The 27,332-nt window shown below is 36.9% G+C and overlaps 2 protein-coding genes across 2 annotated transcripts; one reads left to right on the top strand and one right to left on the bottom strand.

Moving 5' to 3' along the window:
* Positions 1 to 15,271: 15,271 nt before the first annotated feature.
* On the bottom strand, positions 15,272 to 15,964 carry LOC143633215 (uncharacterized). Its single transcript, XM_077101560.1, has one exon. The coding sequence runs from the start codon at positions 15,962 to 15,964 to the stop codon at positions 15,272 to 15,274; it is 693 nt and encodes a 230-aa protein (XP_076957675.1).
* A 7,811-nt stretch (positions 15,965 to 23,775) lies between these two features.
* On the top strand, positions 23,776 to 26,858 carry LOC143633223 (putative boron transporter 7). The gene is made up of 13 exons (XM_077101568.1): positions 23,776 to 23,879; positions 23,965 to 24,047; positions 24,143 to 24,335; positions 24,439 to 24,577; positions 24,656 to 24,821; positions 24,904 to 25,070; positions 25,157 to 25,330; positions 25,411 to 25,506; positions 25,590 to 25,706; positions 25,809 to 26,122; positions 26,207 to 26,483; positions 26,576 to 26,719; positions 26,826 to 26,858. Exons 1-13 carry the CDS (start codon positions 23,776 to 23,778, stop codon positions 26,856 to 26,858), a joined length of 2,007 nt encoding a protein of 668 aa, XP_076957683.1.
* Positions 26,859 to 27,332: the final 474 nt, after the last annotated feature.

The raw sequence follows: 27,332 nt of genomic DNA, 5'->3' as shown, positions 1-27,332 counted from the left end.
TTCCACCACAGGAGTCTTCAATACATTATCATCTTTGCTCAAATCAACAGCTGGTTCTTCAACCACAAATTCTCTATTAATAGGAGTTACAATAACCTCCGGTTCCTCAACCTCTGGTTCATCAATCAGTTTCAATTTCGGAGACACGGCCCGTTTAGCTTTCTTCTTAATCCGAACACCTTTTGGCTTCACAGACTTAGTAATGGTCACTTGCGGAACATAAGTCTCATCTTTATCGTCTTTAGACTTACGTTTCTTTGAACTTTCAGCCCGTCTCAAACTTAGCTCTAGGATTAGCTAACCTCATTCTCCGACCTTCTTCATCAGATTCAGTTTCCTCCGGTCCTTTTCAGATGTTGCAGAATAAACTACATCTTCTATCACTGGTGTTACTACCTCTTTCTTCACAATTTTTCGTTTCTTCTTCTTAGGAGTGACAGATTCTTCTTAAGTGTCAGACTCAATCTTAATGAAACGCTTGCCCACTGGTTTGAATTCCAAGATTAGTCTTTCTTCCTCAGCTCTGTTCGAATCACTTACATCATTCCTCCATTTGTTATTAGCAGGAGCAACATACTCTGGATTTTTAAGATGTCCAAACAATCCCCTGAATTTTGGAATATCAGCTTCTTTAACATTCTTGTATAAAGCAAGTTTGGCCAGATTATTCCCAGTAACATGATCTAAAAAGATCTTAGGTCCCTCTTTCTTGACTTTAGGAAATACCTTTTCAACTATCATTTGAACAAACCTAGGATACTGTAGCCATTGATCATCAGCAAAGTTCATCTTCATGTTGTCTAGAATCATCCTTGAGAAATTATACTTCAAATTCAGACACAGAGCAGCCATGGTACTCATCTGGTTATCCAGAATATCATCATATCCACCCTTTCGATGTTCCATACAATGCACTACCACTTGTACTAGATACTTGTACGGTCGAGACAAGGTGGTCCTTTTGAAGGCTAACTTGTTCAGTGAATCTCTATACCCAATCCTGAGCATGCACCCTTTCACCATCCACTCATCAAAATCAACAGGATCAGTCGATTCATCACCAAATTCCAAGACCTTTCTAATCAATGCTTCATTAACCACAATCTTCTGTCCGTGTACAGTAGCCTGAATATTTGTACCAAACACTTTGGCAGTACTCCAGAACTCAGTCAATATGCTTTCATAAGGATCAACCATGTGTGTAATCGCCTTGTGAATTCTTGATTTTTTTAGAAATGGCATGATTACTTTGAACTTCTCCGCTTTAGGATCCTCTTCGTTCAAATAGGCACATATGTTGTGTTTCGAATCTGTAATCTTTGTTTTCTTACCCATCTATAAGCACAAAACAAAAATATATGTTAATACACCAATCAGCGTATATGTAATTTATATGTCCAAACTTACGTATATCTATTCAACGGATATGTCATAACAGAGCATATAAGTCAAATATAACGTATATGATTTGATTGTTGACTTTGGTCAACTCATAACTTATACTCCGTATAGGTTTAAAACTTATACGGCGTATAAGTTCTGGTTTTGACCAAAATTATAACCTTCAATCTGTTAATCAATTAGGACTTAACATCTATCATACACACATCGTTGTCATCCGTTTATTCAACATTAGAGATCAATTTTATGATTGTAGCATGTTTGATTGGCCAAAAGTCATAGTTTATGAACGGATATATTTCTTATTTCAAATCTGACCAAGTAAGCATGATAATCCAATTAAGTGCTATAATAACATTCGTAAAAATCATCTAAAGATTAAACAATAATGATTTTCTTCAAACAAAGGATTATTTTGATGAATTTGACGTAAACGTGAACCATGATACTGTTCACCAACAGATCTAAATCAAACACTCACCTTTATAATCTAAATTGGTGTGTGAATCACCAAAACAAATATCCATAAACAAAATATCGGCACGAAATTGAGTAATTTTATGAATCAAGACAGAGAGAAATCACCAGCAACAAACCACGCATAAGTAGACATATGCATCACATATCTCTCTTATATACACAAACTTATGCGGCGTATACGTTGAAGAACTTATACAGCGCATAACTTATGCGCTGCATAAGTTCAGCAACTTATGCGTTGCATAAGTAATACCTTAAAGAATTTGTCGTTTTGTCCAATTCACACCAATGTAATGTAACAAGTACAAATTAATGTCCTTGCACATTAAAAGAATAACTTAAATAAGCTCAATATGAAAAATCACTATTTTACCAAATCCAAATTAATGACCTTGAATAAAACAGATAAACTTTTGATCTTTTGTTTTTGATTTGGAAAAAACAAGATTTGTTGCTTTATGAAAACACCCAGAGAGATAGTTCACCCTCACACTAAGAGTCGAAAACTAAATCAGAAAGAAAATCTTTTTGGTTTTTCAATAGAAACAAATATCAAATGAAACTTAACAAGTCAATACAGAAATCACATATTTTTGTGAGTTTGAGCAGGGAATCATATTGACCAAATTGCCCTTCCATCACAGTTTGCTTTTCAACGTTTATTGTGACTGGTGTTAAGTTAGTCATTGCTATTGTTGTCCACCTAAACCTTCTAAACAAATGATTCAGGAATTTTTGTGATACATTTCATTGGTTCAATTAAGCACAAAATATCAGGTAATTATTAGTTCTAATCTTGATTAAGGCGTAATTTGATCTTTACTTAATCACCCTAACTTGACTTAAACCTTAGAATCGGAAGATAACAAGATCTTTATTTTAAGCAAATCAACAAATAATCCCCACTACAAGACATACCCCCATTATCAAGCAATACACTAAGGTCCTTTACCATGGATGAGTATGCACGATTTCATCTGTCGGCTTGCAACGTTGTGTCCCTTGTGGTTCGTTTCTTAATGGTAATAAGACGCGAGCAAGGGGACAACGTGTGTCTAACAGCGAATTTTGATCAAGTCAGTAATGAATTTAGTGCATAAGTACTTGTGCGATCAAGTTTAATGACTTACAAAACAACTTAGTCTGCGGGTTTGCTTTTAAAGCTTGTTTAAATATTCATCGAAATGAATACCTAGATGATAAACCGCATAAAGACCCGATGGATCCAGGAACCTTAAAGCATTCCATCAATACAGAATTTAAGGCCAGAAAACCATACATCATTGAAGCGTTAACCACTTACTGATAGCTATGTTTTAACAAATTTAAACAATCATTCTGATTAAAAGGCTTGAGTATAACCAGCTATTACATTTCTGCCATCATTATCAAGACTTTTGTTAGAAACTAATACCCCATCAATTTGGCAATCTTAAGTTTATATCACTTACTTTTCCTTACTTGTTTGTTTTAAAGGCATACCAATGCACTAATATATTTAAGCACACAGCCTTTTATATCTACTTTTTACTAGATTTAGGACTAGATGATCATCTTCCCTTTTTGCTTCAAAAACTCATTTTCTAAGGAGCAACATTTTTTAATGTTTTTGAAATTTTTAGAATTTTTACTATTTTTGGCATTTTCAAATTTTTCAATGTTTTTGGTTTTTCTTTGAAATATTAGCAACATTTTTTAATGTTTTTGACATTTTTAGAATTTTTTCTGTTTTTGGTTTTTTCAAAATTTTCAATGTTTTTTGGTTTTTCTTTGAAATATTCTCCCCCTAAAATCAAAAACTGTATGAAAAACTATTTACAAAAAGAAAATTTTGACTCTGATGTTTAGGATCATAAGGTATCCAACATACCTGTAATCTCGGTAACCCCCTTTTCAACACCGCCCACAACTCTTAAACCATTTAGTTTTAATAAGTAATAAAATCTTGACTTATCAAAAGCTTTGGTGAAAAGATCTGCTTTTTGTTCATAGGTGTGAATTTTTCCTACGGTAATCAACTTCTTTTCGTAACAATCATGAATGAAGTGATACCGTATTTCTATATGTTTAATTTTAGAGTGGTTTACCGGATTCTTAGTTATCGATATAGCTGCATTATTGTCTACAAAGATAGGGGTAGTAAGAAAATTCAAACCGCAGTCCCGCATCTGTTGTTGTATCCAAAGAACCTGAGAGCAGCAACTGGAAGCAGCTACGTACTCAGCTTCACAGGTAGACAACGAAACTGTTGTCTGTTTCTTGCATTGCCAGGTGACAAGTCACTTGCCGAAGAACTGACACCCTACCGTTGTAGATTTTGCATTCAGTTTACAGCTCCCATAATCTGAATCAGAATAAGCCCTTAACACAAACTCATCGTCTTTTGGATACCAGAGACCGACCCCCGGACATCGCTTGAGATAGCGTAGTATTCATTTTGATGATCATGAGATGTGAAACCGTCGGATTTGACTGATATCGGGCACACAAACAGGTAGCATACATAATGTCTGGCCGAGAAGCAGTCAAATACATCAATGAGCCAATCAGTGGCGGATCTAGAATAAAAATTCAGGGGTAACCCAAATTTTTGGCATATGGCCCCTGACGCCCTGACGGAACCAGAACATTTTAATCGAAGGGCCCAAACTAACTTTTGTTGTATTCATGATTGTATGACGACTACTTTCTTTTAATAATCAATGTATTACAAACACCAAAACGTAAACTTCTTTTCATATTATCTTAATATTAATTGGTATTTAAAAACCTTGATAAATTTTATATTTTTTTAGCCTCTGAACAGTAAAAAAAATATTATTCAAACATTTAAAAAACTAAATGCTTATTTCAAAATTAATAAACAATAACCTAAACAAATTTTAAATGTAACTAAAAACGTGAACTTTTTTTACGAAGTTGAACAAAATATAAACAAATAAATAAAAAAATCTTTGTTTAACAAATAATTAAAATATTTGTTACATATGGAAAAAGGCCATAAGTTTTTAAAGACTTTCTTTTGTTTATAGTGAAATGGGCTTTCGTTCTAAAAAGGCCCAATGTTAAGCATTAGGTCATCTGGTCATCTTCCTGACACTAACGACATATTTGCAGAGCCTAGTGACAACAAAAAGGAAAAATGAAAAGAAAAAATCCGGCTATTTCACTCTGTTTTCATCTTAATACTTCTTAGGGGTAACCTAATATTTGCTCAGGGGTATCCTAGTACATAAAACTCAGAAAAGAAAAACAAACTTGCACTAATTTTGCATTTCGCCGTGAAAGTTGAGGGCTAACCCAGGCAACCCCTGGTTACACCCTAGATCCGCCCTTGGAGCCAATCATTGATCGGTATAAGGTTTGGTCAACCTTCTCCCCGTTGGGATCAGGACTGATACCATGATTCAATGGTAGAGGAGTGCTGATTGCCGATGCATCAGACATATTGAACTTGGTCAATACGTCGTTGACATACTTTATCTGATGGATAAAGATACCCTCTGACAACTGTTCAACCTGAAGTCCAAGAAAAAACTTCATCTCCCCCATTGCACTCATTTCAAACTTCTTTTTCATAACTTCTTCAAACTGCTTGCACAGATCATCGTTTGTCGACCCAAAAATGATATCGTCGACATATATCTGCACGATCAGTAGATGTCCATCAACAGATTTGGTTAAAAGTGTACAATTAGCGGTTCCTCTGATAAACCCGTTGTCCAAAAGATGCTAGGACAACGTCTCATACCAAGCTCTCGGGGCTTTATGAAGACCTTAAAGGGCTTTATCAAGGAGATACACTTTGTCTTTGTGGATCGGATCAACAAACCCCGGTGGCTGTCCCACATAGACTTCTTCACTAATCTTCCCGTTAAGGAATGCTGACTTCATATCCAATTAATAAACCTTAAAGCCTTTCCAAGAAGCAAATGCTAGAAAGATCCGAATTGCTTCTAGCCTTGCAACTGGTGCATAAACCTCATTGTAATGGATACCTTCTCTCTGGTTAAATCCCAACACAACATGTCTTGCCTTGTTTCTTACAATAATCCCATTTTCATCCATTTTGCACTTGAACACCCACTTTGTGTTAATATGCCTTTTATCTTCAGGTAAATCCACCAATTTCCAGACCCCGAACTTTTCAAACTGCATAAGCTCCTCTTGCATAACATTCACCCAACTTTCTTCAGTTAGGGCCTTTTTATACGTTTTCGACACAACCTGAGAAATAAAACATTTAAATGAGAATTGATTTTGTAAAGGAGAAACCTTAGAATAGAAACACTGGAGATTCTGATCAATTTGACGTCTTGTTTGCACCCCAGCATTCAAATCTCCTATTATATTATCCTCGGGATGGTAGGATGATTTTCGCAGCACCACCTCTGTAGGTACCAACACTTCAGTTTGGAGATTGTTCTCACACACTTAAGGAACAACAATGGATGGTGAAATAGCTTCAATTATCTCCTCATCTGAATCATCGTTGTCATCAAACACTGGAACAGTTTCTGGAACATCGTCGGATTGAACATTGTCAGGAACATTTTGAGGAACAGACGCAGGTTCTTCAGGCATAGTCACTTGATTATTCGACAAATCTTGATTGTAAATCATCGTCAAAGTTTCTTCGGATAAATCTTCTTCAGGGAGTTGAAAACACTCCCAAAGACTATCATAATTGAACAGCCTTGAATCTCCTGGACGTTGCATGGTAGGAATGTATCGTTGACAGTCGACATTTTGAACTTGAATAATCTTGTGGAGGCTAGGGATGTAGACACGTCTGAGTGGACTAGCTTATCCCACAAAGAAACCTTCGATAGATTTGGGACCAAATTTTCCACTTGGTTCAAGAACGGTACATGTTGATCCAAACGGTTCAAGCCACTTCAAATTTGGTTTTCAATGATTAAGTAGCTCAAAACACGTCTTGCCAAATTTCTTTACTGTAAGCACCCGGTTCAATGTGTAACAGGCTGCCGCTACTGCTTCTGACCAAAAATTAACTGGTAACTTTGAATCAGAAAGCAATGTTCGAGCCGTTTCAATCAGGGTTCGATTCTTTCGTTCAGCGACCCCATTTTGTTGTGGAGTGTAAGGCAGACTGAATTCATGAAGAATCCCTCAGTCATTACAGTACTCAAGCATCCTGTTATTCTTGAACTCCGTCCCATTGTCACTTCTTATTCGCCGGATAGGTAGATTATAAAGATTCTCCAGCTTCTTGAATAAGATCATAAGGGAATCATATGTCTCATCTTTTGATTCCAAAAACATCACCCATGAAAATCTTGAATAGTCATCAGTAACCACAAGACAATAAAGCTCTCCTGTGATACTTTTGACATTCACTGGACCAAATAGATCCATATGAAGACGTTCAAAAGGTAGGTTGATGGAGTTGACAATTTTCCTTGGATGAGATTTCTTTGTTTGCTTTCCCTTCTTACAATCCAAGCATTCTTCACTTAACTGAAAATTTCTCAAGTTAACTCCTTCTACCAGATTCTTGTGAACCAGATGGTTCATTTTCCTCAAACTTATATGTCCCATCCTCCGATGCCATAAAACATATTCCCGTTCAGATGCTCTGAGATGAAACATTGAGCAGACCCTGAAGATCTTGATGCGGTGCTCATGTTCATGACGTAAAGATCATTCACTTGTGGAGCACGCATAAGAATCCACTATTCTGTAATTTTGAAACCCGGTTTCAAAATTAAACACTCTCGGTCTGTGAAATGTATAGAGAAATGTTTATCACAAATTTGTGATATGCTGAGCAAATTATTCTCCAATTCTGAAATGTAGTTGACGTTCTCAAATGTAACCTTTCCATTTGTTAATGTGCCCTCACCAACAATCTGTCCTCATTGGTTTCCAGCAAAATCGACATACCCTCCTCTTATTGATTTGACATCATTCAGAAAGTATAGAGTAGCTGTCATGTGCCTAGAGACTCCACTATCCATTATCCAACGAGAATCGTGGGATCTTGGAAGCCCCTGCACATACAGTTAACGGGTTAGTGAAATAAGGAAACCCAAGCCTTTTTAGTCTTGGGTTGTTTGAATTTCTTGTATAACAATTTTATTTTTTCATTATCAGAATCACACGAGACAGAATCTTCACTAAATACATGTGACTCAGACTCAGTTATTACCCTTTCAAAAACCTATGGTGGTTTCACAACATTTTTTACCACCCAGTTTTGACATGCTGCTTGTCTTTTGTTATAAAATGGTGTTTGAACTGATTTCGAATTTTTTGTTTTTTCAACATCATTTTTAACAATCTTTTCATCATCAATTTTAACAGTCTCAACTCGTCTTAAGATTTTCACATTTTCTGAAACAAGCATCGGTTTCTTCTCACTTACATAACCCAAGCCAGGTTTGTTGGTTACACTTTTTAGAGGCGGAATGTGATCGTGTTTGTATCAATTGGGACAAGCGTAGAATACGTGCCCAACTTCATTGCAATTAAAATAACGTCTTCTATCAATGAATTTATTGATCTGAGATTTCATTTTGACATGATCACTTTCTGCTTTCATACGATAAAACTCATCATTTGATTGGTTTCTAAATATTGCTTCTTTTTCATATTCAGAAGTTTTTCCATGCACAAACTTAATCTTTTTCTCTTGAAGTTGATGAGATTTGTTATCAAAGCTTGTTTTTGCAAATCTTTTTGACTCAACAACTTCACTTTCTATATTACCCAACCCCTCAGTAACTGTTTCCTCAGTCAAAACTGATTCTGCCATTTTTACACCAGTTGACTGATCACAACCTGAACTCTCATTCTCATTCTTTTCAGACTTATCATCAGCAAGCTTTGAATTATCATGAGTGCATTATTAACTTCCACATTCAGTGTCTTTTTGAAACCTTTTGGTTTCTTTGGAACATAAGCATTCCACATTGGTGGAGGCACATCATGATAATTTTCTTTTATATTCTCAGTCTCATTATCCTTTGTTTTTGGGATAATGTGATCAAGAACATATGATGATGAAGCATAGCTCACAAATTTCAAGTTCACACTTTCCGTCTCAATCTTGAGTGTTTGAAGCTCAAGTTTAAGAGAAGCATTCTCATCTATGTGTTTGTTAATGGCTATTTATTTGTCTTCAACCGTTTTAACATTGAAATTGTTTTCTGATCTTGTAAAATTCTTTCCCATAAATTCTTTTCACATGATTTAAGTTTCAAATATGCCTCATTAACCACATTTAAATCAAACAATGCTTTGTCATAGTGTTTTTTCAACTCTTTATTTTCAAGAGTTTTAAAGTCACATTCATCACAAGGCACTTGAAATGACCTGTGATCTTGATGTAGGAATTGAATGAAATTTTGAAGTATTTGACATGGATGTATAAGGAAGGTATTGTGAAAGTTTGGAGAACTTTTGTCAGCGGAATTTGAATGTTGAGAGAAAAACCTTGAAAACCTTAAGTGTTCAAGCTAGTAACGAGCCATAAAGCTCTGATACCACTTGAAATGACCTGTGATCTTGATGTAGATTACAATTAGGATCTCTGAATGTTACAGCTTGAATCTCAAAGTGCGAAATCCATTGAGATTGAACACACACAAGTAAACATTAAGCTCATTTTCATATATATCATGAAAGATTACAAAATATGACACTTTGCACACTTTCTCTCTCTACTCTCTCACTCTGACAATGACCAAAAGTCTACCTATCAACGCATAAGTCCCCTTTATATAGGAAACAACATGAAGACACACAAGACCGTATATGTTATATGGCGTATAACATATACGCCGCATAAGATATCCGTCCTTGTTGACTTATGCGTTGACTATAATACACAAAATACATTTGACAGTTTAAACCCTATACAATCATATCTAATACATCTAAGACCCTAGCAATAGACATTATTCTCTAACATTTACTTTCCTAATCTTTGCACAACATTAACCAAATTATCACAATGTTTAACTTTCCTAAGTCAAACTGTGACTTTGCAAATCAAAGAACCCTGAGTCAAAAACACATGGTCTGACTTTTTAATATTTACACAACATTAACCAGTTGAACACACTATTTGACTTAGCTACATACAGATACAATCAAATGCATACAAAACACATACACATATACATACCTATACGCATATACATATCTACATACATATATGCACATACACACACTAATGTGAAATGACACTCATACCCCAAGACATTGGCTTATACAAACTATGTATATGTATAACTAAATATTAATACTACAAAAGATAGTGTATACACATTTAGTATATAGACACTTAGTATATAAACACATAGTAAAACACTTAGTATATATATGCACACACAATTATACATACACACACAACCATACATACATATATACACAAACAATCATACATAAAAAGACTGTTATGTCCATATATAAATACACATACACACATTGCAAGCACTTGATTCCTTAACTAATTAGTTTGTTGTTGTTGTTCTACAAAGTCAAACAAAGTCAACATGTGCATCTAATTATACATACATACACCTAATAAAATCAAACAAAGCACTTGACTCCTTAATACAGTCACGCATACATCTAATTATCCATACAAACACCTAATAAAATCAAATAAAGTACTTGACTCTTTAATACAGTCACACATACATCTAATTATGCATACAAAATATAACTACATATAAGTAACATATGCACAAAACAAGCATACATAGATACATACATAAGCACACCCACATTAATCATACAGATGCACACACATTGATCAAATTGACAACATTGCAGTTAAATAGTGATCATAATATCATTATATTTAAAAGGCACAATTACTATATAGTTACTTAAGTTAATACAAAATGCCCTAATTAGTTGTTGATATAATACAAAATACATGATTACCAGTCTAGGTCATTACTAGTTAAGTTAATATTATACAAAACACCAAAACCACCAACTACTTAAACCCTACTCGATTTGATCCTAGCCACCTGCTTCAAACTGGAAAGTGTAGATATTGTATGGCCGGGTTTTCATCAAAACCGCTAACTCAAGTTTCAGGTGGTCAAAGCTAACATCCAGCCAAATCGCGGCTATAAAACTAATAACATAATCGTGTCAAATATAGAGCATCGACCTAAACTAAATTTAATCGAACAAAAGAATTAATCAGGAAATGTGAATTCCAATACCTGTGAAAAACGTAGTATTAAGGATGCATCAACAATCCAAGTCATTGTTATGATAGGCCAGAAGACGATGAAGACGAAACGTAAACATAGCTAGGGTTGCAAGTTGCGATAAAAGGGGGATTATATTGTATAAGGGGGAACGATTCGACAAAAAGACGGATTTGCCCTTCTATTTAACGAAGCTGACTAACGGGGAGTTGACGGGAAACCCAATTGCAAAAAAATGATCACCATAGGAGCCTTATCTGCAAAATGACCACCACGAGTTTAAAAGTTGTGTTTTGAGATCAAAACTGCAGTTAAATCTTTATTAAATTAAAGAGAATAAAATAAAATAAACTACATTGTTTCTCATATACTTTGTGTACTTAAATTATTATCTTTATTATTAAGTTAGTTTCATAATATTTATCAAACAAAACCATTACGGCATCCATCCATCGGGCCTGCACCGTCGACGGCATCACACACAACCATCGTCCTCCGGCAGCCAAATGCCTGCCGGCCATTGGCCTGACTGATCATATCATATCATATATAGCTTATTAATTTTGTCGACGTAAATATTGCTCCGGTAATCATCCTGCTAAGGTATTACATATATTCATACGCACAATGCGTCATGCATGCATATAATTATTTTGTATCTACAAATGAACAAAACTAACCTGTTCATGTTTACGTTCTAAACTTGCATGTTTTGTTTGTGCCTTTGTACGTACGCATATGCATGTCCATGCAGATGCATATAATGATAGAAAATGGATCGATAAACAATAATATGAACACAAAAAAATATGGAAACGATTTCCTTATGAACGAGTTTGTGATGATGTTACAAATGACCGTGGAGGGGTATTTATACCCTCCGATGACGGTTATTGCCGATGACCGTTATTCCAACGGTTATTCCGGCAAGGGACACGACGTTTAACAGATACGTCGCATCGGTTCTTTCCATATTTACATTTTTCTCACAAACTATCACCTATTTACAATTTTGGCACTAACTATACTAACGGTATTTTCAAACAGAGTTAACTAAACTCTAATAAACTTAATGGGATCGATGATTAACTAAAAATCACCCCCTAAATCTCGATCTTGTATTGCGAGGTCCTTGACGCCTAGTAGTTCACGCATCTCCATGAACTTGATTCTTGGTAATGCCTTCGTTAGTATTTCTGCCTTCTGTTCCTCGCCACTAATGTGTTCCACTTCGATTTGTTGCTTCTCCACGCATTCTCATATGAAGTGGTATTTTGTACTTATATGTTTGCTTCGTCCGTGAAATACTGGATTTTTCATTAATGCTATTGCTGATCTATTATCCACAAACAGTGTCACTTTCTTTTGCTTCCAACTAGTCAAGTCTTCCAACAATCCTGGTAACCAAAAGGCTTGACATGCAGCTGAGGCGGCTGCCATGAATTCTGCTTCACAAGATGATAACTATAGTTTGTTTCTGAGTGTTCCATGCAATCGGAGCATCACAGAAATAAAATATAGTTCCAGTTGTGCTCTTTCCATCATCAACGTACATGTTATAGCTACTATCACTATAACCTTTTCATATTTTTCTGCCTCCTTTCTTGTACTGAATTCCATACTTGATTGTACCTCTTATATATCGTAGTAAATGTTTCACGGCTTTCATGTGAGCTATCTTTGGCGAGTGCATAAACCGACTTGCATACCCTACTACAAAGTTGATGTTTGGTCTTGTATGAGTTAGATACCTTAAACATCCTATCAGTTTTCGGTATTCCGTTGCATTTGCTTCAGCTCCTTCTTCATTCTTTGATAATTTTAGACCTGCTTCCATCGGGTATCGTGTAGGATTATTCTAACATCCCAGCGTCCTTCAATAGCTTCTTTGCATAACCCGATTGCTTTAACGTCACACCTTCTTTATTTTGTAGTACTTCGATCCCTAGATAGTACTTTAGTTCTCCAAGGTCCCTCATTTCAAATGACTTCTTCATTTGCTGCTTGAATTTTGAGATTTCTTCTTTATCGTTTCCTGTTACGATTAAGTCATCAACATAGACGCCTACTATTAACTTTCTTTTTCCTTTTTCACGTGTATACACTGCTGCTTCTCTTGGACATTTCTCGAAACCAAGGCCTTTTAAAGTATTATTTAATTTAATATTCCAAGCTCGCGGTGCTTGGCGTAGTCCATATAATGCTTTTATTAGCCTGTAGACCTTGTTTTTATCTCTTGGTTTCACAAAACCTTCAGGTTGTTCTACATATACTTGTTCGTTTAATTCACCATGCAAGAATGTTGTCTTGACATCGAGGTGATGAACAGTCCATCCTTCATGTGCAGCTAGTGCGAGTAATAATCGAACGGTTTCGATTCTAGCTATTGGTGCGAATACTTCTTCATAGTCAATACCATGTCTTTGTACGTATCATTTTGCCACAAGACGTGCTTTATATTTTGTTACTTCACCTTTCGCATCTTTCTTCAACTTAAATACCCATTTTAAACCAATGGGCTTGTGTCCAGTAGGTAGGTTGGTTAGCGTCCATGTTCTATTCTTTTCTATCAAATCTAACTCGTCTTACATTGCTTTTTCCCATGCATTATTCCCAGTCGCTTCTTTGTAATTCATTGGTTCTTCGTGCATCAATAGGAGTTCACTTCCATAGATGTCAACTCCTTAAATTACATATTCTCCATGCTCATTCATAGCTGGAGCTCTTTTATATATTTCTACCAAATTACGTAGACCTTGAATTGGCGTGTCATCTATGTTAGGGTCTATCTCTTCACTTTCCATGTTATCGTTTACTGATTCATTTTGTGAAAACACAGGAGATTCATCTTGACCTGGACTGGATGAGTTAGAGTCTGTTGAGGGTGTACTTTGCCCTATCGACTGTGATCCTTGGCTTGGTGGGGTACTTGGGGTCTCTGGTTCGTCGGGATCTTCCCCATATGTCTCATCTTGATTGTCATCGGTTGTCGTTAATTCTCCTTCGACCACAAAGTTTACCCATCCAAGTCCTTCATCGACGTTTGTGAGATGATTCTTCCAATCCCATGCCTTGTTTTCTTCAAATTCAACATCGCGGCTCACCATTACTTTATTTGTATTTGGGTTATATAACCGATATGCTTTACTTCCTGGTTCGGTACCAAAATTAATGGTTCTTTCACTTCTATCATCAAGTTTCCTTAAATTTACTACAGGAATCTTCGCTTGAGCCAAACAGCCGAACATTCTTAAGTGCTTTAAATTCGGCTTTCGCCCTAACATTGCTTCGTATGGTGTTATGTTTTCAAGGGCCTTTGTTGGTGTGCGGTTTAGCATATACACCGCATGTCTCACTCCTTCACCCCAAAAGTTTTGTGGGACATTCATACCTTTTAGTAGGCACCGCGTAGTTTCGATCACGGCCCTGTTCTTGCGTTCTACCACTCAATTCTGTTGTGGTGTGTAAGGGGCTGTGAGTTGTCGTAGTGTACCGTTTCTTTCACAAAATGTCTTGAACTCGTTTGAGGTAAACTCTCCTCCTCTGTCGGTTCTCAAGGTCTTAATCTTATGACCTGTTTTGGCTTCGACTACTTCTTTGAACTTAACGAAAAAGTTCAATGCTTCATCTTTAGACTTTATGATATATGCCCACATATATCGAGAGTAATCATCCACCAATAAAAACACATATTTGTTACCGTATTGTGTTGTTGTTAAGATTGGTCCACATAGGTCACCGTAGACTAATTCAAGCGGTCGCTTTGCTCGAAATTGTGCTTGAGCTGGAAATGAGTGTCGTGTTTGTTTTCCAGCTAGACATACATCGCATACTTGTGGCTGATGGGTAAACTCTAGCACACCCTTGGCCATATTTTTCTTAATAATCATTTTAGCATACTCGAATCCAATGTGTCCGAGTCTAGCATGCTATAACATTGACGTCTCATTTGATTTTGTAAGAAAACACATTGATTTTCCCATATTAAGCTTTAATTTGTAGAGACGATTTTGTGATCTTTCCACCTTCATTAGGAGATCACCAGAGTCATCATATATCCATAAAAACTCGTTCTTCATTCGTATATCACACCCATTTTCAGTAGCTTGTCCCAAGCTTAAAATGTTATTTCGAAGATCGGGTATGTAATATACGTCGGTGATCGTCTTTTTTTCACCATTATTGCAATTTACTCATATTGAGCCTTTCCCTCTTATCTTCACATGCGAACCATCTCTGAAGTTTACTTCTCCATTAATGTCTTCATTTAATTCAGAGAAGTGAGATTTACAACCTGTCATATGGTTGCTTACTCCGTCGTCTAAGTACCATATATCTTTGTTACTTGGTTCGTCTTCGGATTTTCTTGGCTTTATCTTTTCTTCATTGAGGAAAATAGCATCTTCCTGTTTGGAGCTGCAACTAGCTAACAGGAGAGTTTTTATTACTTGTTCAGTTTGAAAAATATTGGCTTCTTCTTTATTCTTGGACTTTTGAAACTCGGATGCGTAATGACCAAGTTCATTACATTGGTAGCACTTTACTTGAATTTTGTCTTTATACTTTGGCAGGTCCTTTCGATCATTTGACGTTGATCCTTGACTTCGACGGTCATATCTGAATGGCTTTCCATGCCCACGGCTCTTTCCACGGCCGCTGTAATTATTACGATTTTGTCCTTGCTTAGGACGATGACCAGCTTGCTGCTTATACTTTCCTTGCGAGCGAGTAAACAACAGTTTACTATCCTTCATACCCGAGTCATATTTTCCTTTGATCCGTTCTTCATATGCTTTAAGTCTCCCTATGGCTTCTTCTAACTTCATGTTGTCAACATCGTAGCATTGTTCGATTGTTGCAACGATTTGAATAAAGCGATCTGGCATGGAGTCAAGGAGTTGCCTGAGCATGTCAGATTCAACAATTGTTACGCCAAGCATTACGGCTTTGGAGACTAGTCCGTTTAATTTTCCCGAGAAATCATCGATGGTTTCTCCATCTTTCATCTTTAATGACTCAAACTCAGCCCTTAGAGTTGAGAGTTGTTGATGTTCGGGTTATTTGTACATATTTTAGTATGTTAACTTAGTCGTTTTACTTGTTTAGTTTAGGAACTATGGTACTTCACACATGTTTATCGTGTTTCAGGTCATAGGTACTTAACGCGCTTAATTTGGACCTGTACGAGCATGGAATGAAGACCTGGGATGTCCAGCACGAGAATCGAGACATCGATATGGAATTGCTGAGAAAAGAGACTCATCACGTAGCGCGATGGGTGTTGAAGGTGAGGCATCGCGCTACGCGATGCCCTGTATTTCACTGGCGTTGACTTTGGTCCATCGCGTAGCACGATGGACCGGCAGAGAGGACAAAGCAAAACACTGGTTCAACTCGCTACCGATGCATAGTATTCATTAAAAAACAAAGCAAAACACTGGTTGTTCCAGTTTTCATTAAAAGACAAAGCAAAACACTGGTTCAACTCGCTACCGATGCACAGTGTTGAGAGCTGGGCTGAGATGCAGCAGGTTTTCCTTAATGAGTATTATTCACAGTCAAAAACTAACGAAGCCCGGATGGAGATTTGACATTTTGCACAGTCACCGGGTGAGTTATTTCATGAGGCATTTATTCGTTATAAGGAGATGATCAGGAAATGCCCGCACCACCAGATTGAGTTGTGGGAGTTAGTGAAGTGTTTTGTTGACGGGTTGACTTACGAGGACAGAAAGTACTTGAAATCGTCATGTAATGGGATGTTGTTGAACCAACCAGAAGCGGATGATTGGGATTTCCTGGAGTTTATGTGTGAGGATTCCAAGTCAAAAGCAGCAGCTGAATGAAGACAAAAAGTTGGGGTTACCCGAACAGTTAAATCAGCTTCGAGCGAATCAGTCAGAATTGCAGAATTGGAACGCAAACTTGCGAGTTATCGGAAAGAGAAGAAGAAAGAGGTTGGTAAAGTCGGGGTTAAATTCCCGGTTTGTTCAGATTGTGGCGAGTTGGGGCATAAGGTTGAAGATTGCCCCGGGGTTGATGATGACGAGTATACCGATGAGGAGGAAGTCAGTTATGCGTACAGGGAGTCCAAGGACCAAGAGTTTAATTCGAATACTAATCACCCGGGCCTAAGGAATCACCCGAATTTCAAATACGGGAACGCGTCGAATCAGTCGAACCCGAACTTTCAGGGGTCCAGTCAGAACCGACAGCAGAATAGCTACCGTCAGGGTGGTTTGAACAGTCAGTATAACAGTCGGGGATATAACAGAGATGGTTACCGGGGTAACAGTTCGTCGGGTAATCAGAATCTGGACCAGCAGAAGGGTAGTTCAGAAAATTCAGACGAGTCAATTCATTCGAAACTCAATACGTTGTTAAAGCTCGTGACTGATAATCATAAGGAAACACAAAGACAGTTCGAGTTGAGAGACAAGTCAGCAGAAGCGATGTCAAAGCAGATTGGTCAGCTCGCAGCAGACGTGGCGAGATTTCAGAATAACGTGGGTCATCTACCAAGCGATACCACAGTAAACCCGCAACATGCTAGCTCAAGCTCGAAGAAGAGTAACAGTGTGCATATCAACGCGGTAATTCTTGTACCTCATTTTGAAATTACTTGTGTTGAAGTTGAGTCACTACCGCAGTTTGCTGAGGCGGTGGTGAATGATGTTAATGATGTGAATGAATGTGTTGGTCAAAAGGAAACAATTTTTCAAAATGAATCGAAATCGAACTCTAATGAATCAACTTTTTGTGAAAATTGCACTTGTGAAAAATGTTTAAATGCCAAATTGACCAACACGGATGATGAGGAGGTGGAGGATAATACCACCTCAAGTAAACTCCAAGACCCGGGAGTGCCATTTTTATCAATTCAAATTGGAGATTTTAAAACTGATCGGGCACTTCTCGATCTTGGAGCGTGTGTTAGTGTCATGCCCGGCAGTTTATATGATCAGTATGAGTTTGGCCCGTTAGAAAGTGTAAACACCACCGTGGTGTTGGCGAATCAAACTCATACACAAGCCTAGGGCATGGTCACTTATGTAATGGTTCAAGTGGATGTATTTTGCTACCTAGTTGACTTCCTTGTACTTGATTATGCTAATGGTAATATTAAAAAATCTGAAGTCATACTGGGTAGGCCATTCCTTGCAACAGCACATGCGGTAATTGATTGTGCTGAGGGATTTTTGGGCATTAAGTGTGGGAACCGTGTTAAGCGGTTATTATTGTTTGAAAATGCTACTAATCCTCTTGTTGACAAGTGTGTACCATCGTGCACAAATCATACAAGAGAGGGATGTTTTGTAACTGACAGGAACGAGCTGAAAGGTAGCAGTGAGAAGAAAGGTTGGAATGAGAGAGGCGTTAAGATGAAAGATGGAAAGAAACCGACGGCAAGGAAAAGAAGGAGAGGAAAGAAATCGGTGAGTTCTACTGTGACCTCACTGGTTTATGAAAATACTTGAAACATTCGAGGCATTGTCGAGCTGTAGACACGCAATTCAGCGCTGACCGGGAGGCAACCCGGGGTTTGTAAATATGTTCCATTTTATTTTCTTTTGTGTTGAGTCAGTGTTTGATTTTTGTCTCGAGTTATGTGCAGCAATTCTCAAGTGTGGGGAGGCTGTTGGTGAGGTGTGTATCATGAGGTTCGGTAAGCATTTGGTTAATTTCACATCAATCCAGGTACGCATTGCAAATTCCGACGTCGGAAACGTGTTCAGGGTAATGTTGTGATGTTGAAAAGTGACCAGGTCCGAAAATGCCCGACCCCAATTCGGAAAAAAATTTCTGTTCACTGGGGACCATCGCGCTACGCGATGGTGGCAGAGACATCCCAGACGTCTGACGTCATCGCGTAGCACGATGACGCCAGACCAAACACCATCGCGCTACGCGATGGTGTCTGAACCCCAATTCCATATCAATTGGGTCCCGTAGCGCGACCTTGGCTTACCTGACCCATCGCGCTACGCGATGGGTCCTCGGACTTCCGAAAAATAAAAAAAAATCCATAAATAAAATAAATAATAATAATAATATAATTAATAATAATATTTATATATTTGTATATTTGTATATTTGTTTGTGTTGCTTTTGGAACTTTGTGGGTGTGTTCACTATAAACCCTCACGAGACCTCACTCGTCCACCCGGGCTACCGGGGGGTTTAAAGGGCTTGTTGCATACGCTAAATGCAACCGTGATTCCTACGAAAGTGAGTTAGGTCTTTTATTATTTTTAATTAATTAACAAAATTTTTATGAAATTGATTAACTCGGCTCGGTAATATTTTTATAATCTAATAATTTTAACTCTAAAAAGACCTAAGTCTTATACTTGTGAGTGGTTGCTTATACATGTCTCGAGATTTGTGTAGATTTGGTTAGACAGAATTGGTCAGTGGTGGAGACATGTGTCACGAGTGTGTTGAGAGTTGTGAGCCGAGTTTAGCATTGCATTGTCTTTACTATCAGGTGATTTCAGTTTCATAAACCATTTTGTTAATTTTTATTTTAGTTTTTAGAATTGTAATTGTATAATTTGCTTAAGTTCATCACAGTTGTTCCCCGAGTTTTTAGGTGGTAAAACTGTCAGTTCAACCCCGTCCCCCAAATGATTATTAATTGTTTTATTATTATTTTAACATTGAGGACAATGTCAACCTCAAGTGTAGGGATGGGGGAAAATTGAAAATTTTTAGTGCGATAGTACCTCAAACAGTATTCAGAAACTTAAGTTGTTAACTGTCACTTATTGCTATTAATGCCAAGTTAGAGGTTTTTGGTCATTGTTAGTTTTTCAGCTTTTCGATAGTTTTCTCGACAAATGTTTTTAAAATGAGAAGTTGAAAATGGAATTGTTTAGGCCGGGATAACGAGTCAAGGGGACGGGTATACATGTTTCATATCGGCAGCCCATATTTCCAGACATATTGTGAGATTAGCCCCTATACTTAATACACATATTATATAATAGATATAAAACATGTCTTGTCATTTATTGAGGGAAACCATTATGTTTTCAGAATTAGAACTTGCTTGTCACATGCTTTTCGAGATCTTAATACCACCACCAGTATGGAGATTAGGACTTTAGAAAACCCATTTCGTACATATTTTCCTAACTAAATAAATTCCTTACCCGACATTATCCCCTAGGAGCCCGTTTGGACCATATTCCTTTTTCATTTGTTAAACTGAACATTACACACCATTTCAGCCTTGGCCTTTATTTTATTTTTACCCGTGTGATGAAATCCAGTTTGTTATCGAGTTGTATATATTTCAAGTTGTACTTAGTCAGATGAATTGTAAAGTTCAGAGTTGTAAATATCAGTCATTGATACAAAAAAAATAAAATAAAATAAAATAAAAAATAAAAAATCAGCAAAAAGATAAAAAGAAGTTATCATTTCAGTATTCAGTTGTTAATAGCAGTTGAGTTTGTATTTAGTTCGTTTGTATTTGTGAGTCTGTACATTGGTTTGTTTAACTGGGTTTCATCCACCCGAGTTACTAAATAAGCCTAATCCGCACCCAAACCTAAGCCTCAGCAAAACCTTAGTCCGAGTCTTTATGCAACCGATGGTTAATAGGTGGAGATAAGACTGACCTGCAAGCATATCAAGTTGTAACTCATATTAAGTATTTAAGGGCAGAGACATATACTGACACGTCTTTTATCAGTCCAGATATTAAACTAAGAGGAGTGTTGATAGCGTGAGGGGTGTGAACATGTATGCCCTAACCGGAAACAAAGTACACTTGTCTAGGCGATTCTTTAGTTTTATGGTAGCATTAACTTTATTTGTGGGTTGTCAATCTAGAAAGTGTCAGTCTGGGAAACTGGGTATGACCTTAAACCTTGCTAGTATTAGTGGTGATAATTGGTTGACCTATGATGGCGGTTGATGTTTACTTTAGAGTTTTGCCCACAATTATCATAGCAACTGGCACACTAATCGTTCTGATCGAAATAAACCTAAACTGACATTGTGCACAATAATACTAGACATCAATACTCATAGATTAACATCAATTACAATCAATCGTTCTAGTACATTAGAAAATAACTGAAAGATTACAAACTATACATCCCGGGTATGACTCGAAGGATCTAGCCGCGTCTCGGCATCTCTCGGGCTTCGGTTATGATGTAATAGGACATGGATGATGCCTAGAGATGATTGGAAGTGATGGTGGCTCTCCTTTCTGCTCTGAAAATCTCCTGGAAGGTCTTGAATGGCGTATAGGGTCGTCAAAACGTAATATAAAACAAAACCCTAACTTTCACGATTCTGGGGACCATCGCGTAGCGCGATGGTCCTCTCTCCTTCGAGTCATACCCAGGATGTATAGTTTGTAATCTTTCAGTTATTTTCTAATGTACTAGAACGATTGATTGTAATTATGTTGATGTTAATCTATGAGTATTGATGTCTAGTATTATTGTGCACAACGTCAGTTTAGGTTTATTTCGATCAGAACGATTAGTGTGCCAGTTGCTATGATAATTGCTTATAGGATTGTTTGACCTTTTAATTGTGAGAAAGCATACGTTTGCCCTTAGTTGAGTCATACTGGTAGGGACTGTTTGATGACCAGTGTCGTGTGTTAGCGAGCGTGGATGCCTAAGGTTTAACCGGTTAGTCAGTCTGTAGTTGGCACAGGATAGTTTGTCTGTTATGTGCATGAGTTTGCTGTTAGTTTGCTTACTTGGATTCCCGGGTGTGATTTGTCTTTGTTAACTGATTGAAATTTTGATTACTTGTTCGTTTACTATAAAACAAAACTGTTTGCTAGTGTGATCAGCACTTTACTTTAACTACTTCATAATGTTAGGAATCAGTTTCACTGTACACTGACCACATACTCCTCGTGGTTAGACACCCTACTTACCCTGACTAACTTAAGGTGATTAGGACATTGATTTAATTGTTTTTGACTAGATAGCGACAGTCTAACATCAGTCGTGCCTTTTTTACTCTTTCGACACCCATATTCCTTACTTTGATTGCATCCCATATTTCTGTAGCTTGCGTATATTGGGCTACTTGTAGTACCACGTCCTCTGGAAGTGCTTGATAAAGATAAGCTATTGCCATGTTGTTCTTTTTTAGGTCAACAGCTTTTCCTTCTTCTGGTTCAATTGCTTCCCATAATCCATGAACGTTAAAAATTGCTTTAATTTTTACCGCCCAGATTGTATAGTTCGTGGATGGGACATTGAAATGATAATGACGTGTTATCCCTTGGGTGGTTGGGTTTCTTGTCCACTTGACATCGTGCAATTGTTCCTTTATCGTTCTTCTTCTGGTACTACTTCTTGATCGGTATAATCTTTCGACCGTGCTTAATCGTGTTCAATGATTTAAATAGGTTTACTTTAATAAAAGTTAATTATTATAACTTGCAATCAAAAATATTAATAAAAATTAATTATTATTATTAATATTTTATAATTCCCTTTTATAGGAACTAAAATAAAAATAAAAGTCAGGAACGTTTCCAACAGAAAACTTCCCCCTTGTTTCTTTCTTTGTTTTGTTTTTCTTCACCGGCGATAATTTAATATGGCCGTCTTTCTCCGCTACCAAGCTTTCGTCTTGAATCAAATGAGTCCAATCGTTGGTGTCCTGTAATCGCTCGTCTAGCGATCTTCCCTCTGCAAGGTTATGAAATCCACAGTCCTTCGGGATTTCTGATTCGAACCGGTAAGCGACTTTTCCCTCTTTGATAGAAATTGGATCGATAAACAATAATATGAACACAAAATAATATGAAAACGATTTTTTTATTAATATGAACGAGTTTGTGATGATGTTACAAATGACTTGGGAGGGGTATTTATAACCTCTGACGGGACGCAATAGGTTCTTTTCATATTTACATTTTTCTCACAAACTATCACCTATTTATAATTTTGGCACTAATTATACTAACGGTATTTTCTAACAGAGTTAACCAAACTCTAATAAACTTAACGGGATCGATGATTAACTAACATATAACAGACATTCATTAGCTAGCTAGGGTAGGGTTCTAAGGTTAGCAGCTAGGATAATTTAGCGAAAACGTTCATTTGACCGGTCAAAGTAAAAAAATGATCATTTGACCGGTTCTTTCTCATAATATATGTCCACCTCACTCTCGTCGACCCACACTTTTTAATCGAGATTTTTCAACCAACTAGATTCTGTCACACCTCATTAAACTGTCATGTTAATAGTTTTTTTTTTTCTAAATCGTCGGAGCTGATGGCAACTTGTAGGCGTCCGACAAGATTTTTTTTGGCTTCTAGCGGGATATTATTTTGGCTTATGAAAGAGATTTTTAGAAAAGTGACAGGATATGGTTGTTTAAAAACCACATCTAGTAATGGTTAAAAGTTGTTGATTCGACGAGATTTAGGGTTCAACGTTTCGGGAATAAGATGGTCCAATGAACATTTTCTTGACATTGACCATTCTTCAAATGGACGTTTTAGTCATTTTCCAATACTTGTAGCAGAGTTGTATCAATAAAAATTTATGTTTCTTAACTTAATAGATTTAGAATGCTTCTCATTCTTGTTCTGATCTTAGCCAAATAATTAGCAGTGTTATAATTAATAACTAAGGTCTAATGTTTAATCTGCTCTTCTCATATTATAGTTGTTGAGTTGCTTCCTTGATCATATTTCCAATGGATACCCCTAAAATCCCTTTTAGTGGGATTAAGAAAGATGTTCAAGGAAGATTGCAGTGTTTCAAGCAAGATTGGATTGGGGCACTCGGTTCAGGTGCCAGGTATCTCGTTTACAGACTAGTATTTGGATATAATGCAGATTAACAAGTCAATAACAATTAATAAATTAATAATCATCTTTTCTAGGATATTAGCTCCAACAGCATACATTTTCTTTGCATCTGCCCTTCCGGTAATTGCATTCGGTGAGCAGCTAAATAAGGAAACAGGTGCATATAAGATGTATTTGTGTAATATGTTATTAATACAACATTATGCTTCTTTGTCTCAAAAGATTTTTTATTGCTTTTGATTTTGAGGACAGATGATATCTTGAGTGCGGTAGAAACTCTCACCTCTACTGCTATATGTGGAATTATTCATTCAATTTTCGGTGGACAGCCACTTTTGATATTAGGTGTTGCGGAACCTACTGTAATAATGTACAGTTACTTGTATAGTTTTGCCAAAGAAAGACCCGAGTTAGGGAAAGATCTGTTTCTAGCTTGGGCTGGATGGTATACTCTATTCAGCCTTGTTTTTAATGTATAAAGTTTAATTAGTTAATTAGTTATCTTTACCTTTCACGCATACGATAATGCATACTGTTGTTGTAATTAGGGTCTGCGTTTGGACCGCTGTGATGTTATGTGTTCTCGCAATACTCAATGCTTGCACACTCATCACAAGATTCACAAGGATTGCTGGAGAATTATTTGGCATGCTGATTTCTGTTCTTTTTATGCAAGAAGCTGTTAAGGTATGCAAATCACTCGTTACTATATATTTTGTCTTTCCTTTAGGAATATATGTTTAACTATATTTTTATATATTTTAGGGAGTACTAAGTGAGTTTCATGTACCAAAAGGAGAAGATGATACAAAAGAGGAGTACCAATTTCATTGGTTATATACAAATGGCTTACTTGCAATTATATTGGCTTTTGGTACCCTCATGACTTCCATGAAGAGTAGAGATGCCAGATCTTGGTCTTACGGTGTAGGTAATACGAAGTCATGCACGTAGTGTTTGAAGCGATTATATTTGATATTTGATATATTTTTCTGCCATGTTGACAACAACAGGGTGGATGCGCGGTCTAATAGCAGAATACGGGGTTCCACTTATGGTCTTGGTGTGGACTGCAATATCTTACGCGAAGCCTCGAGAAATTCCTCGTGATGTTCCTAGACGGCTATTTTGTCCTCTTCCTTGGGATGCCGGACCATTATCTCATTGGACAGTTATCAAAGTATAAGAGATGAAAAGATACTATTATTATCATTATTATTCTGAATTATTGAAGTAGTTTTCTGAATTAGATTAATGTTATTGCAGGTAATGGGGAAGGTTCCAATGGTTCATATTTTTACTGCCTTAATACCGGCTCTGATGATAGCCGCCTTGTACTTTTTCGACCATAGTGTAGCTGCACAAATGGCACAACCGAAAGAATTTAATTTAAAAAATCCCTCTGCTTATCATTATGATTTACTCTTGCTTGGATTCATGGTATCTATTAAATTGTGTCTTGTATATCATCGTTTACATTTCAAGCGTTTTCATTGATCTTGTGATCGGATGTTTCTTAGACTTTGATTTGTGGATTGGTTGGAGTCCCTCCATCAAATGGCGTCCTACCACAATCGCCCATGCATACAAGGAGTCTCGCTATTCTTGAAAGACAGGTTTGACATGCAACTAGAAAAAAGTTTCTCAAAAAAAAAATAATAAAATTATATACAACAATTGCTATGACTCGTGTTTTCAGATAATGCGGAAGAAGATGGCTAAGTGTGCAAAGGAAGGCATTAAGATGGAAGCAAGCAAATCCGAAATCTATGGAAAGATGCATGCTGCTTTTGTTGATATGGATCCTCATAAAACAGTATGAATCATCATTTGCATATTTTGTTTAGTTAATAAACTTACATATTGCATAAGGCTCATTTGCATATTTTGTTTTATTAATGAACTTACATATTTTCAGAGTCCTGTAGACAAGGAGTTAGAAGACTTGAAGGAAGTTGTTTTGGACCGTGACGACGGAGAAAACAGGGTCAAGTTTGACCCGGATATACATATTGAGGATCATATACCGGTTCGGGTCAATGAGCAAAGAGTAACAAATCTACTGCAGTCCATTTTAGTGGGCTCTGCAGTCTTTGCGCTGCCTGCTATTAGAAATATACCTACATCTGTTTTATGGGGATATTTCGCTTACATGTCGATAGATAGCCTTCCCGGCAATCAATTTTGGGAAAGATTGTTGCTCCTTTTTATCCCTTCGGGCAGGCGTTTCAAGTAAGTCAAACAACATAAATCCTCAAAAATAATTTGACTTCATTACTAATTCAAATAAACTTTTGTGTGGTGAATATGGGACAGACTCTTAGAAGGGCCTCATGCTTCGTACGTGGAATCGGTACCGTTCAAATACATAATGATGTTTACCCTATTCCAGCTTGTATATTTCTTGCTTTGCTATGGAATCACATGGATACCGATAGGTGGTATTTTGTTTCCTTTACCGTTCTTCTTCCTAATACCCATAAGAGAGCATGTTCTTCCGAAAGTGTTCCCTCGTGAGCATCTTCAGGAACTAGATGCATCTGCTTATGAAGAGTTTACAGGGCACTCGGGTTATATGAGTCTTTCACGAAGGGTATGTGCTTATCTTCTGATAATGAATCAAATTATAGTGGTAAATAATGACATTTTTGAAGATCATATGACATTTTAGCTGTTGGTTTGAAGGTGTTTGAACACGGACCCGATGGATCTGAAAATGATGACATGGATGACTTCTATGATGTGACTTCCCCGGAGATCTTGGATGAAATGTTCACCCATAGAGGAGAGTTGAAGCTAAGATCAAGTTTCAAAGAAAGACAGAATCATGTTCGTAGTTCATCCGTTCTCTCTTATTTTTACTCAATATTTTTAATTTTGTTACAAATAATTAGTGTCACATACACTAATTTATGCAACTTTGTAATCGTTTCAGGTGGACCCTCAAAACGATGATTCGCTAGCCTAGAACAGCATGATGTAAATGATTAACTAAAGATTTGTAAGAATAAAGTTAGCCTCATAGAACTGATGACATGAAGCAGCTTAAGGCAATAGGAGAAAAGACAATTCTGAGCCATGTAAATCGTCTCCAGATAGTTAGGCTCTGCACAGTAAGGTTTTTTTTACACATTGTACATTCCACTTTGTATATGTGACACATTATTTTTAGGTGTACAGAAAAGGAAACACATGTCCAATATATGATCATTCATATTTTACTTATTTGAATATAGATAAATATTATTTTTATATAAATTAGTTGGTTAACATATAAAGAATTTTTAATCCTAGAAACTGTATTATGTCAACCTAAAACTGAATTCACATAAACAAAGGGATCCCAGTTGGAAGCATTGGCTGCAACATTATTAGCAGATTGAGCCGAAGCGCAACCATCCCAACCATAGTCACTCTGCACCATATTATGACCTAATGGCCA

This window comes from Bidens hawaiensis, unplaced genomic scaffold (assembly GCF_021521415.1).
Source record: "Bidens hawaiensis isolate Kalapana, Puna unplaced genomic scaffold, B.hawaiensis_p1.1 tig00006634_1, whole genome shotgun sequence".
Lineage (NCBI taxonomy): Eukaryota > Viridiplantae > Streptophyta > Magnoliopsida > Asterales > Asteraceae > Bidens > Bidens hawaiensis.
Note: the sequence above shows the minus strand (reverse complement) of the source record. Positions and strands in the feature narration are given on the sequence as shown.

Bases quoted from the DNA above. Each gene is read 5' to 3' on its own strand.
- LOC143633215 (XM_077101560.1), bottom strand. From the start codon at position 15,964: ATGCCAGATCGCTTTATTCAAATCGTTGCAACAATCGAACAATGCTAC.
- LOC143633223 (XM_077101568.1), top strand. From the start codon at position 23,776: ATGGATACCCCTAAAATCCCTTTTAGTGGGATTAAGAAAGATGTTCAA. The intron at 24,822-24,903 runs GTAATACGAAGT...TGACAACAACAG, and splicing joins ATCTTGGTCTTACGGTGTAG to GGTGGATGCGCGGTCTAATA. The intron at 26,720-26,825 runs GTTCGTAGTTCA...TAATCGTTTCAG, and splicing joins TCAAAGAAAGACAGAATCAT to GTGGACCCTCAAAACGATGA.